Here is a 13,369-nt window from a genome sequence, read left to right as displayed (position 1 = left end):
TTGCTTACCATCAAATGTGGATTCCTACTGTTGGGAATACCATGGGAAAATACATCGCACATTCCCAGTACCTGAGTTTGCATAATCAGTTTGTAAGCCTGATTACAGTGATCAGGCTGATCAGTTTGAAGGGTTTGCAAATTCTAAGCCACTAACCAAACTCCATATGGCTAGGAGTCTGGTTGGAGGACTTGCATCTGAAATTTGAAAAATTGTGTTCATTAGTAGTTCAGTATATATTCCTAATGAGTAGTTTTAAACCGAATTATGAAGAAAAGGAGCAGATTTTAATGGATTTACAACCCCTAAGCTTTGTAAATTTCTCCTTCAAGCAAAATTTCTCTTTCACCAGCAAAAATATTCAGGGTGCATATCCGCCAAAGTGTATTCACATAAATTAGATGTGCTGTGACATGGCCTCTGTTTGGGAAGTCCGGTCTCTGAATTATGTGAGAAGATGAAAGCCGCAGGGTTGGTTTGAATCATGATGGTAACCACCTGCTCTATTGTTCTTCTTCATATGTGTTTACAGTGGTACAAATTAGATTCTTTCAGGATTCATCAGTGTTCTTGGTTGACTCTTTGGGCATGGCGAGCATTTCAGTAATTCTCTTTTCTTGTTCCCCATACATGCCATAATTTCTCTCTTGAGTTGGCTGGCAGCTGCCTGGCTTGTCTTCAAAATAGTAGAAATGCTCTCATGTGCTTTTTAGAAGATGCCATGTCATGAAGCAGTATATAAAAAGACAGTGGAGATAACTATCTGTTGTCCTTGGGACATGAAGATTCCTGGTGCATTGTCAGAAGGGTTTTCACCTGAAATGGTTTCTTCTTACTCCTACTGGGTTTGTGTTGGGCAATCCTATCTGATCTGGTCCTCTTTCAGATGAAGGTGATACATTGCCAAATTTTTAGAATACTTTAAAAAAATTTTCTAACAAATTCTTAAACCATAAACATTCTGCAGTAACAAAAATAATTATAACTGAGACATTGCGCTCTTTATTATGTGTCAGATACTATGTTTTGCACTTTCTGTACATTAGCTCATTTTGTCCTCACCACATTTCATGGCTATTACTAGTCTCATCTGCAAATTAGGTAAATGAAGCCAGGGGTTTGAATTCACTTCTCCAAGCTTAGTGTGAAGTGGAGCTGGGAATCCATCCTGTCTGTCTCCAGAACCTTAGGCGACCTCTAATTTAACTTACCTCAGCATGTTTCAACCGAAGGAACTGTGCTGTTCAGTTACAGGGGAGGGACAAAGTATGGCAATTTCTCTGAATCTGAAGAACTGGCGTATAGTAGATATTTCAGTAAATGCTTAGTAATAATGAAAATGTTGATACTATTAATTAAAACAGGAAACTTGCACAGCGAAACTACTGTCGAGGAGTTTAGATTCTATGGCTTCTGGAACTGAGGTAGAAGTTGTGAATCGTTGAAACGATATTGTGAATCTTGTTCAGAAGAGAAAGGTGTTCGTTCTCTGGAAGTAGTGCAGACAGTTAGTTCCTCAGTGGAAAGAGTGTGTTTGTGAACCAGTTCACACTTTGTGAAAGCTTCGTTAGGATGAAAGAGGATATGGTGCCTTCCCTCTGCTGACTGCTTTCTCTCTGTTTTGTAAATTCATGATTTTAAGCTAGGTATCATTCTATTGCAAGATACTACATTGTAGGCAAGGGAAGTATAGGCATAAAAGTTGGCTGGACAGGACCTGAACAGAAGTTTGAGATTATGAGATAGTGTATATTTGTGTATAAAAATGGATTAAATGGTATATTTTCCCTCAAGGTTTCATTGCTCAAATGCTGTTAGTAAATGTTCCTTGAATTAAGAAAAAAGAGGAAAAAAATGTGGCAAGACTATAGCTAGACATTCTTGCAATGGTACAGCTATGTCTTTAAATAAATTATGTCTCATGTTCACCTGATACTTATAGATAATCATTGTATTCTCTTCTTCTAAAGGATAGGTAGTAGGGGATTAGACTAGTTTTTGAGGACTGACAAAAATAAATCTTGCAAAAATGAGTTGCTTGCACTATTAAAGCATAGACTCATGAAAAACTCCTGTTTGGGAGCAAGTAAGGTCCAGAGCAGCCTGTAATTTGGCAAATTGCCGTTTTGACAGATGGAATGAAAGGCAAGCGGTTAGGAGACTTGGGTTATGCATTCTGTTAGGTGGTGCCCTCAGGAAGCTAATAGCTAATACCCTCTCATAACTGCGTGTCTGAGCATCATTACTATTTCCTACCGAAGTGTGCCGTGTGCTCTAAGCCTGGTAAAATATAAGGTAGTGGTTCCGGATTGTGAGGCAGGCACGCACTTGGGCCTTGAGAGCAGGGGAAGAGAGTGGATGTGTGTAAATTAATGGACCTTCATCTTTACCTCCAACATTTTTTTTGCATAATAACTGACTTGTTTTAACCACTACCTATCAATACAAACAATTTGAGATAATTGACTCAAACAATATGAGGTAATTGTTCAATTATTAACTCATAACTAATTAATTTGGCTACAAGCATATATTCCAAGAATACACAGTTAAGAAGGAAAAATAGGATGGAAAAGGTACAAATATAATAGAACACATTGACAAAAAGAACAAGTTTAGAGACAGACAAATTTAATTCTTAGTATATCATTTATTACCCCAGTGATCTTAAGCAAATTAACTAACTTCTTGGAGCTTCAGAATTCTCACTGGTAAAATGATAATAATGCCCAGTTTTGGAACATACTCAATAACTTACAACTATTAATAATAAGAAATATGATGAGAAAGAAAAAGCGGCATCAATAAAAATACCGAAATTAAGTTTCTTCCACTCAATCATATGACCCAACTAGAGAGGAGAAAAAAACATCATTCATCAATTAAAATCAGTCCTCACTGCCTTCCACATAATCTTTAAATCACAAGATTTAAATCATAGAAAGCACTACTTCTCCACTTGTCTGCTTTCATGGGACAGGATTTTTCTTAAACCCAGCTGGCTTGATTCCTCACTCGTTTTTGTCCCTACTAAGGCGGAGAAAGTTATCCTCTTGGTGTATGACAGGTTATCGGTTTGGCTTTTGTTTTGTTTTTGCTTTTTTCATTTGTTTGTTCTGATTGGGTGATCGCATCTTTCTAAGCAAGGGAGATACGGTGCATTCCTTTTTCTTCTGTTTCTCAATAGAATGAGAAGCCGCCTGGGCAGCAATGTCTGTGCTGCAGAGCCCCCTTGCCCTAAAATACTCTGTTTCTAGGTCCAGCCAACATATTTGACTCCATTCTGCAATATCAGCTTCACTGGGATTAAAAGGGGATCTCACAGCTTCCCTCTGCTGACTGTTGTGTCTGACTTTATCGTATTTTTCAAACTCATATGGGGAAGAGGGCTGTTATTTCTGGCCACTTCGAACCACCCACAGGGAGATTTCCCACTTGAAAAATATCTTCTATGTTTCTATGGGTCCAATTATCCACCCTTCATCTAGCCACAGCTATTCAGCACTTACTTGTAGTTAGCCCTCTTAATAGAGGAAATAGAAGATTTCCGAGGAAGCAGACTATTAAAGGAGCTTGCAACGAAAGGGACTTGATCCTGATGTTCGCCACTGATGGTGCTGTGCAGGTCTGTGCACTGGGAAGGCTGACGCTATTCAGAGGAAGTCCGAGTGCGTACGTAAAAGCAACATGATAAGGGATGTGTCCTGTGCGTTTCTTTACGTTTTATTTTGTAACTTAAAAAATGTTTATCATTTATTTATTGTCTTGCAGACCAACTCCACAGGTTGATTGGAACAAATTGGGTGGTGATTTACCAAAGGGAAGAGAAACAAAAGAAAATTATGGCAAGACTTTGAAGATAGAGAATGTCTCCTACCGGGACAAAGGAATTTATCGCTGCACAGCCAACAATTTCTTGGGTTCAGCGACTCATGATTTTCATATTACAGTAGAAGGTACATTCCCCATGTTGATTTACTTTTCTTCTACTTAAAAAAAAAGTGAATGCATACGTATAGTGGATCTTTGCCTCTAAAGCATATGTATTAAAACAAGTAAGCCCTTTCAACTTTTAATTGAAGAATGGGCACTGACTGGGTTATATTACAATTCAACTAATCAGGTTTCTCATTTACCTTACAAAACCACATGGAACGGACAAAGGAAATGATCGTGTTAAGGATGACTTCAATGACTTGTTCGAATAGTCATTCAACCTAGTCTCCTATATCATCGTATTGTGAGATAATTTTTATTGTAACATATGTATGACACTGTATAATATTAAATCATAAAAGAAGCAGGCATTATGATGGAAGAAAGTATTACGATGGGCCTGGAAGAAAGCTTGGACTTTGTTTCCCAGTTCTGTCATTAACTTGCTGTGTCCCTGATCAATATACTTCACTTTTCTGTACGTCAGTTTCTTCAGCAATGAAATGAAGGAGTCAGACAAATTGTTGTCTTAACGCTTTCCTAGACACGTTTTTTTTTGTCCATATCTTAGGTTCAGATGACGTTCAATATGTTACTTATGGGGAAAGAACAGACTGTAGGATATAAATATTAATTCTCTATCAAAAGATGCAAAAGACATTATCTTCAAGTCATCTCTCTGTAAACCCAAGCCTTTTGATCAATAGAGGTTTGGCTATTGTTTGTTGTATTTATAGAAATAAGTAGACAATGATGTCATCATTTGAAAAAAATGGGAGCCGCAAAATGTAGATATTGGGGCTGGGCCTGCTTGGCAGAAGTAAAGGTTACCTAGTCATTCTGTGAATTTGATTGATGCAGACCATTTTCTCTGGGTGTGATCACACTGAGGTCTCCTATGTCTGGTTTGGTTGACTGTATTGATCAAATTAATGGAATGATTACTGCATTTGTGCTTATTTAGTGCTATGTAGACTTAACTATTGAAAGGAATTGTCTCTTTCCTGGCTCCATGCAGTGAACTGGTGCTGTAGAGCTCCCATTCATATTCCAATAGAGTTCACCTCTTAAAGCTTCAATTCACACGAGGAGCTCCTAAGTAGGGCCCACTATTTTAATCAATGGAGAAAAAATGAAGACTCTGACACAAATTCCACTTACAGGTAAATGTTAAGATAATTGTTTTAGTCACGCTGTGTCCAAGACCTTTCCCACAATGTGCATGATTAGTTAAGTTAGGACGAATAGAAAACCAAAGATGAAAATATCATTTTCCTTGGTTTAACAAAGGCAAAACTTACATAGAAGAAAGTCCAATATTATGCATAAATATCAACGTCTGCCAACAGTGATATATTCCTCTGACATGAAATTATTTACAAAGAAATTCAGAGAAGAGGAGTTTGAGAGATTTATTTTATCTTTATTTTTAGTTATCATTTTGTGCTTCTATGTAATTTGGCTATGCTGTGCAACAGGGATTTTTTTTGACCCCCCTGCCCCCACCCCAGCACAGACACAAACCCACGAACCAGACATGTCTAATTGTTAGCTGCCCCTACCTCAAGTTGCTGACTATCAGAAATCCTTCCAGATGGCTGGAGCATTGCTACGGGAGCTGAATATTTTAACAATCTGGCCACAGTCTTCTTGACTATAAGACTGAAGCCTTCAAAAGAATTGCAAGGATTGCAAAAGTAAAAAATCAAGGATGTAAAATTAATTATGCAATTTAAAATGTTGACTATAGGACTCCAAAGGAATATAGATTTCCTGAAGAAATTGCCCTCACTATTCATAAAACAGCTATTAGCACTATTGAGATGTAAATAATGTTTTTATGAGGAACATTTAATCCTTTCCCCTTAATGAGAAACTACTAAATGTGCCCTCAATTGTATATTTTAGGAGTTTCTCTTCACACAGACAAGTGAAAAGCACATTGAGCTCAAAAAGTCTTTTTTTTTAAGTGTGAAAGCAGTAAATATAGCCTTCATTAATCATGTGGATGGATGAGTTCACTTTTATTCAGTTGTCTTCTGCCTTCTTGCACCTTCTTTCCCTTTTTTTGTTTCTTTCTTAGAAACTCAAATTAAATAACAAGGATTAGTCATACGGGAAAAGAGCAGTGCTACTGTGAACTTTGAAAATCTAGTCTGTTCTGAAAACACTGTTGTGCTTAAGTAAAAGCATCTATTCTATTGTATTCTCTCTTTATGTGATATTTATTCTTTATTACTCAACAAAATCAAATTCTGTGATTTAAGCAAACAACATCCTAAATATGAAAACAAGCTACATCTTCAAATCCTATAATATGTATAAGCGAAAATAGCCAGGATGTCTTGACTAAGCACAACTATCCTTTCTAAGTGTGCATGATATAAATATTACACATTAAGTATAAAGAGATTTATAAAATGGCATATAAAATATTGTAAATCCAGAAATCAAATATGACCACAATCACATTTCAACTGATTAAAAATAAACTCCCACCAACAGTGTTCATGTGTGAAATTTTTTAATACTTTAAGCCTTTTGAATTTTAGTAAGTGGAATAGGAAAGTATTTATACATAGTTATATACCCATAATTGTTTTGCATTTTAAAAGGATGTCATGAACTGAGATGTAATATACTTAAGAAAACCTCATTTTCAAATAACAAATCTATTTCTAAGAAGTTACAATTATGTCTAAGCTTGGTGAACCTAACCATTTTTGATTTATTAGAATATAGATATTTAATAGGAATCTCTTACTAAGAAAGTAACCTCTGTGTTGCATGTTTTATAGGCGCTAAATTTCCTCTTTTATTTTGTTTTCCTTCTAGTGATAAACATGTCTACTTAGCTTGTTTTAATATATTCTAAATGTTCAGATATTTGCATCTCAGTTTTCAGCAGCGTGAGAAATTTATCATCTTATTTTTAAGTTTACAATTATGACCAAATGAGTAAACTTTCAACGTAAGTAGTTTTCATCTGTTACCATATATCTTAGGATAATAGATGAAAGAATTGGATTCAGTGATGGTGTTTTCTCTCAGAATTTTTCATTTGAACCATTCCTTCCTCTCTCTTGAGCTTTTTTCCCAACCTTTCAGCTAGATCTTAACCTTCAGGAATAGCGTTGGAAAGCATCTGTTTGTTCTCTGTCCCTGGAAGCCTCTACTCTAACTTCAACCACCAAAAATTTCCTGTTCCATAGTCCATGACTTCAGGCTCACTATGCATTCTTCTGTGGACAAAGTTAACCACTAGCCAGATATGTTCAATTAAGACATGAAATTATGAGATGCTGAACGACTAGAAGTCGGTGATTCCCTCCCATCCAAGGTCACTTCGTTCCTCCCTACGCATTTTTCACTGGAGTCTTTGGGGACCAATCATTTTAATTCCACTCAAAATTACTCCACATGTGTCTGTTCTCATTGTGCCAAGCAGAGGAAGACTAAGATTCTGCCCTGGCTCTTTAGAGATCACTAATCTAGGAGCTCTCACTACAGACCCCATAGTGGGCTAGAAGTAAGGGCAGCATCATGGTAGACCCAAGAATAAGATATTTCTGAGTAAAACAGGCTTGAAGTCTCTCTCAAGTTGCATGTCAAAGTCTGCCTTTGCTCAGAACCAGCTTACTTCTCTAGGAGAAAAGGGATGAGAAGCATAAAAACAAATGTCCAAATGTTTATAAAGAAAGCTTACGAAAAAGGGTTAAGGTAAATTTAGTGATGATTCCTAGTGAATACACAAAACCTTTTGAGTCACTTAATAGATATTGAAGGAGCTTGGATTTGGAAGTACAAGGTGGAAGTTGGTAAAGCGATTTGTCCTCGGATCCTGTTTGTGGCCCACATTAACAAAATAGTAATGAATTAGAAATAACACCACATTTACTTTGAAGCCTCAGTGCTGCTCACCCTATAGATTGGCAGATCCAGTCAGTGGCAAAAACAGGAAATGGGGCTTCTTTTCCTGGTGACTCTGGACAAGTTAGAGAATGTTTCCAAACCTCAGCCCTCCATTTGCAAGGTGAAAGGGTTGAATAAGGTGATAACTTAACAGTGATAGATCTAATACAGACACCAAGGGACTAATGAAATTTGTAAGATGAGAATAGAAATAGAAATCATGATTTTATTATGCATGAAGATTTAGAGAATTAGAAATCTTGATTTTATTATGCATGAAGATTTAGAGAAATGTCATCATTACATGATCTCCTTTATTTTATTATTTTTTATTGAAATATAATTGACATGTAACATATTAATTTCAATTGTACAACATAATGATTTGATATTTATGTATATTGCAAAATGATCACCACCATCCATCTAGTTAACATCCATCACCACACATAGTTCCAGTTTTTTTTCTCGTGATGAAAACTTTTAAGATCTACTCTCTTAGCAGGTTTGTACAATATACAATACAGTATTATTAACTATAGCCACTGTGCTGTACATTACATCCCATGATCTCCCTTATTTTTACATGCTTCCACAGCAATAGTCTCAGTTTTCTATTGTAAATACGATAATTTTCATGTTTGTGGAACTTTTTCTCTAACTTAAATGTTTAATTTTATTTGGTTATATGAAAAGCCAAAAAATGTAACGATAATATCAAAATGTACACACACACCCCACACACAAAACAAAACCCTTTGCCTCAGAGAGTGATATGCAGTTTGCAATTTGAGCTATTGCATTCAAACTAAATATTTACAGACTGTAGATTATGAATACAAATATTTAACTTGGTTTTTAACAATTAAGTCCATACCCTATGAAATAATTACAAAGGCCCTTCTCTGCTAGGACTTGAACTTGCTGGGGTCATTTGTGTATTTTTGTTTTCCTTGGTGAATTTATAGGCATTTTCTTTTCACATTATCCCTTTTCTTTAAGAAAATGGTTTAAATTAAATTTTTTATTTTACACATATATGTATCTTAAAAGACTTTCCTTTCTGACTAAAAATGGAAATCCAAAAATGTCTTCAGGGAAATAACCAAGCAACATTTGACAGGAATAACTACCTGCAGGTATTGTGCAATTTTCTCTGAAATCAAATTATCCAAACCATCCACACTTTAATCTAAATCTTTTATTCGCTTCTGACATAGTAATATACTTAGGGTGACAAAATGTGACAGTAATGTTTGCACTAAAGAAAAATGTCTCATTCTGTACTGAAACACCACTTAGAATTATAATATTAGAGCATTAGGGCATAGAAAAATGCAATTATTTTAAATATATCTTTTCCTCCATTGTTTTGAGGGCAATAACCTAATTGCTTTTAGACTTCCCTCCCTCTCTCACTACAAAAAAAAATCTCTGGGAAATAACATTTCCCAAATTCTTTAGCTAGATAAAAAGATAGATATAGATATGGATATATAAATGCTATCAAGTCATTAATTAAGAAATATTTAAAATAAGTGCTGAGCATTTTAATATCATTTAAAAATTCTCAAAATATATTTTTAAGTATCAGCATTTTTAGGTGCTTTGCTGCTGCTTGAAAATAAGCTGTAGCCAGCACTAAATAAACTTAAATCTGCATATTCCTCCTTCATTTTCTGCTAATGAGATAGATACTTGTATAGGAAAACAGTGATTGTAGATAACTATTTTTAGTATCCTGATTTTGTTATACAGGCTAAGAGTCCAAATTAGAACATACACACACACACACACACACAAGACACCCAGCTTACCTTTACAGAACATTTACCAAAAAGAGCTTCTGTGAAACACTTTGTTGTGGCTGCCATCTGCCGGTGCATAGAAGAAATACAAGCCTTAACATTTTGGGATGTTCTGAGACACATAAAATTGCTGATGAGCTCTTCGCTTTATTTCCAGAGCCCCCTCACTGGACAAAGAAGCCTCAGAGTGGCGTGTATAGCACGGGGAGCAGTGGTATCTTGTTATGTGAGGCTGAAGGAGAACCTGAACCCACAATCAAGTGGAGAGTCAATGGCTCCCCAATTGAGAGTGAGTGAAAATACAATTGTGATGCAATGCTGAAGACAGTGGTTTGCTGGGAAGCTTAATGGTCAGACACCCTGGATAGGTGTAAAACAGTTGAGAAGTGACTAGATTAGCAAGACAGACCTGACCATAAAATCCGAAATTATGTCTTTCTAAGCAATTTAATTTATGGAAAAGCCATAAATAATATTTGTACTCGTTTGGCTGTTACATTAATTATACATAAAAAGAAGTTTAAAAAAATAAGGCAACTCATGGGAAAGAGGATGCATCCAAGGACGAAGAGGAATTGCTGTCCCTCTCCCTGAGAAGAAATAACTACAGCGCCCTAGTAGTTGAGAGCATGGGTCAGAAGTCAGGACTTCCCTTAGACTCAGGCAACAGAGACCTCTGCCCTGGGCTCGGCTGTGTTCAGGGGCCTGCTCTGGCCATCCTCCCATCATGCCGATCTCCATGATTTGAGAAATGCACAAATCCAAACAGGCATGCCAAGCCTTAACCTGTGCCCCTTACTCTGCCTCCCTGCATGCTCTCGACCAAGCTCTAGTACCCAAGACCAGAAAATACCCCTGTTCAGTCAGCTCTGAGCCCTCCCCAGATGGGCTGGGCCTGGAAAGGTGGGGATGGACCATGGCCGAAGGCCCATGCTCACAACTCTACCATGTAGCAGCCTAGAACTCCAAGAAGTTCAAAAATCCCCAATTTGGGCTGGCCTGGTGGTGTAGTGGCTAAGTTCCTGTGCTCTGCTTCGGCGGCCTGGAGTTTGGGCCGTGGCAGTGTCCCACATATAAAATAGAGGAAGATGGGCACAGATGTTAGCTCAGGGCTAATCTTCTGCAAAAAGAAAAAAAAAAACCCTTAATTTGAACGTAGAGCTCTGGTCATTTCGGATGTCTTTGTTAAAGTAGGAGGATAGGACAAATTTTATTCATCAGTCGATTAGCTTGATTTAGAGCATTTGCAGTGTTGAGACATATGTATTTTGCTTCCACTAGACCCACACATGTTGCCCTAGACCCACACATGTAGGTGTCCCGGTGGTCCATAGAGCTGGGGTCCCATGGAGGCTGTGCGCTTTCCTATCTGTAGGATCTTGAGCTGTTTGCAGAATCTCCCCTAGCTTTAGTTTTTTTTAACTATAAAATAGAGCTAATGGTAGTTGGTTGAGATAAATACATTTATCCACCAAGGATAGTGGCTTATCTGTAGAATATTGGGGTAGTTTATAAGCTCTGGGGCCAGACTGGTAATGTTTGCATCCAGGCTCTACCATTTACTAGCTGTATGGTTGGGCATATTAATGACTCTTAAAACCTCTTTCTTTATCAGTAAAATGGGGAAGAAAATAGTACCAACTCCTGGGTTCTTTCATGTATTAAAGGAAACACCACACAGAGAATGCTCAGCAGAGGGACACTCTTAAAGTATTGTTTACTATTATTGTTTTCACATAGCAAGCACTCAGGAAACCTTAGCCCTCATTATTAATATCCTCAAATATTTGAGACTTTTTCATCTCTTTAGAGAACAGAAAAAGAAATGAAAAATGAGGCTTCAGGTAAATCAGCAGGAAATGAAAACTGTTTTTGTTTGAAGAATGTTAAAGATGTTAGAATAAGGAATGTAGATTGTCTGGAACATAAAATCATAAAATTGCATATTTGAATGACATTTGACTATTTTTGAGGGGTATTCACATATTGCTTTGAATCTCCAAATGAACCTTTTTAAATGAGATACAATTATTCATATTTAACAGGTTGATTCATTCATTCAGTAATATTTATTGAATGCCTTCTTTGTGCCAGGCACTGGCCTTATTGCTTGGGAGATAGCAATGAATAAAATGAGCAGCACCTCCTCTCATGAATCTGACTTTGTAGTGGAGAGAGACAGTCAATAGACAAATAAGTACATAAATGTGTGCTGCAGTGTGGTAAAGTGAAAAATAGCTGGTTAAGGGGTGAGTGTAACAGAAGTTCAGAACCTAGAGTTGCTATTTTATTTTAAAATAATCCTAGTAAGACTCTGTGGTAATTTACCTTAGACATTTGGTCCATGCCAAAAGGTCCTTTAATTTGGTCCTGTCCAAAAGCATTTGGAGTGGCCTTAATATGCTCATGGATGTTTTGGACAGGACCAAATGTCTTATGGACGTTTTGGATAGGACCAAATGTCTTATGGATGTTTTGGACGGGACCAAATGTCTGCTAATCGTGCTAGGAGATAGGATCAGTCAGGAGGTGCAGGGGCCACATGATCTGTAAAGGTGAAAGCCTGAGTAAGGACTTGGGATTTTATTGTGAATAAGATAGGCAGCTTTTGGAGGATTTTGAGCAGAAGAGTGACATAAACAACTTATTAACAAAGGATTTTTCTGGCCTCTGAATGGAGAATCAACTGTATGACTGTTCTGGTTAGGAGCTGCCTGAAAGACACCGGGGTCTAGTGCTGGGTTGGCAGTAGTAACGGTTACGTTCTGGATTTATTCCCAAAGTAGAGCCAACAGGTTTGTGGATGGATGAGGAGGTAAAGGCTGAAAATAAACTTATGCAAGATAGCACAGTTGAATAATGGCAGACCTACAAGCAAAGCCACATCTTTGGGATCCAAGCTCAGTGCAGTTTCCACAGCTCTTGACCATAGCTGTCCCTTGCTTCCCTGCAAACAGTTCTTAACCACTTATAGATGGGGATGTTCGATAACAGTGGGCTGACTAAAGGATTTGGAATCTCTTTGAGCTTGTAGTTCTAGCAATTACATATCCTTCATACGTAATATTTCAAAATCAAAACGATTACCATTATTGATGACAGGCCTAACCTTTTTCAAATGTTTTGCATCCAATATTTCTGAGCATTCTAACAAGCCCTATGAAAGAGAATTTTTTATTCTACAGTTTGCAGATGTGGCAACTGCAAGGTTACATTCCTTGTTTAAGGACACAATCCAAGTAAATCTAAAGCTAGAAATGGAACCCAGAAATGATTAAGTCGAGAGCTGAAGTTTCTCCCGCTATATTGCATTATTGCTCATTGAGCTGACCAAAGAAAACTTATGTAAGGACTAGTGTGTTTTGTTTGATATTGATAAAGAACTTGGCTTTCCTGAATCCTGGGAGCTCCTGTAAGTGCAGCAATACTTTGCAATTTTCCTTCCTACCCCAGAGGCAGCTTTGAGCAATGTTTAATTGTATTTCATCTCAAACTTGAGGCCATAATTTCACTTCTTCCTTTTGTAATGTGCTGTTAATTTAGAGTTTACCATGAGACAGATGATATAAGAAGAACTAAAGGGGATGAGGAGGCTAACTCTGAAATTTTTGGAACTCAATGCAGAGTATATGAGTACAGAATCAGATCAGAGACTCAGTCCATTGCAGCATTCTTTAAGAGTTCAGCTAGCTTGAGGAACTTGGAAGAGCTAT

The 13,369-nt window shown here is 37.1% G+C and overlaps 1 protein-coding gene across 5 annotated transcripts in view; it reads left to right on the top strand.

Annotated features, from left to right (window-relative positions):
• Positions 1-13,369, top strand: part of CHL1 (cell adhesion molecule L1 like) — a 214,199-nt gene that overhangs the window by 154,408 nt on the left and 46,422 nt on the right. For all 5 annotated transcript variants that reach the window (XM_046668608.1, XM_046668627.1, XM_046668592.1 and 2 more), the window contains 2 exons: positions 3,772-3,956; positions 9,814-9,945. In XM_046668608.1, coding sequence (XP_046524564.1) covers positions 3,772-3,956; positions 9,814-9,945 — 317 coding nt within the window. The remainder of the gene's footprint in view (positions 1-3,771; positions 3,957-9,813; positions 9,946-13,369) is intronic.

The sequence above is a fragment of the Equus quagga genome, chromosome 1, assembly GCF_021613505.1.
Source record: "Equus quagga isolate Etosha38 chromosome 1, UCLA_HA_Equagga_1.0, whole genome shotgun sequence".
NCBI classification, from domain to species: Eukaryota; Metazoa; Chordata; class Mammalia; order Perissodactyla; family Equidae; genus Equus; species Equus quagga.
Note: the sequence above shows the minus strand (reverse complement) of the source record. Positions and strands in the feature narration are given on the sequence as shown.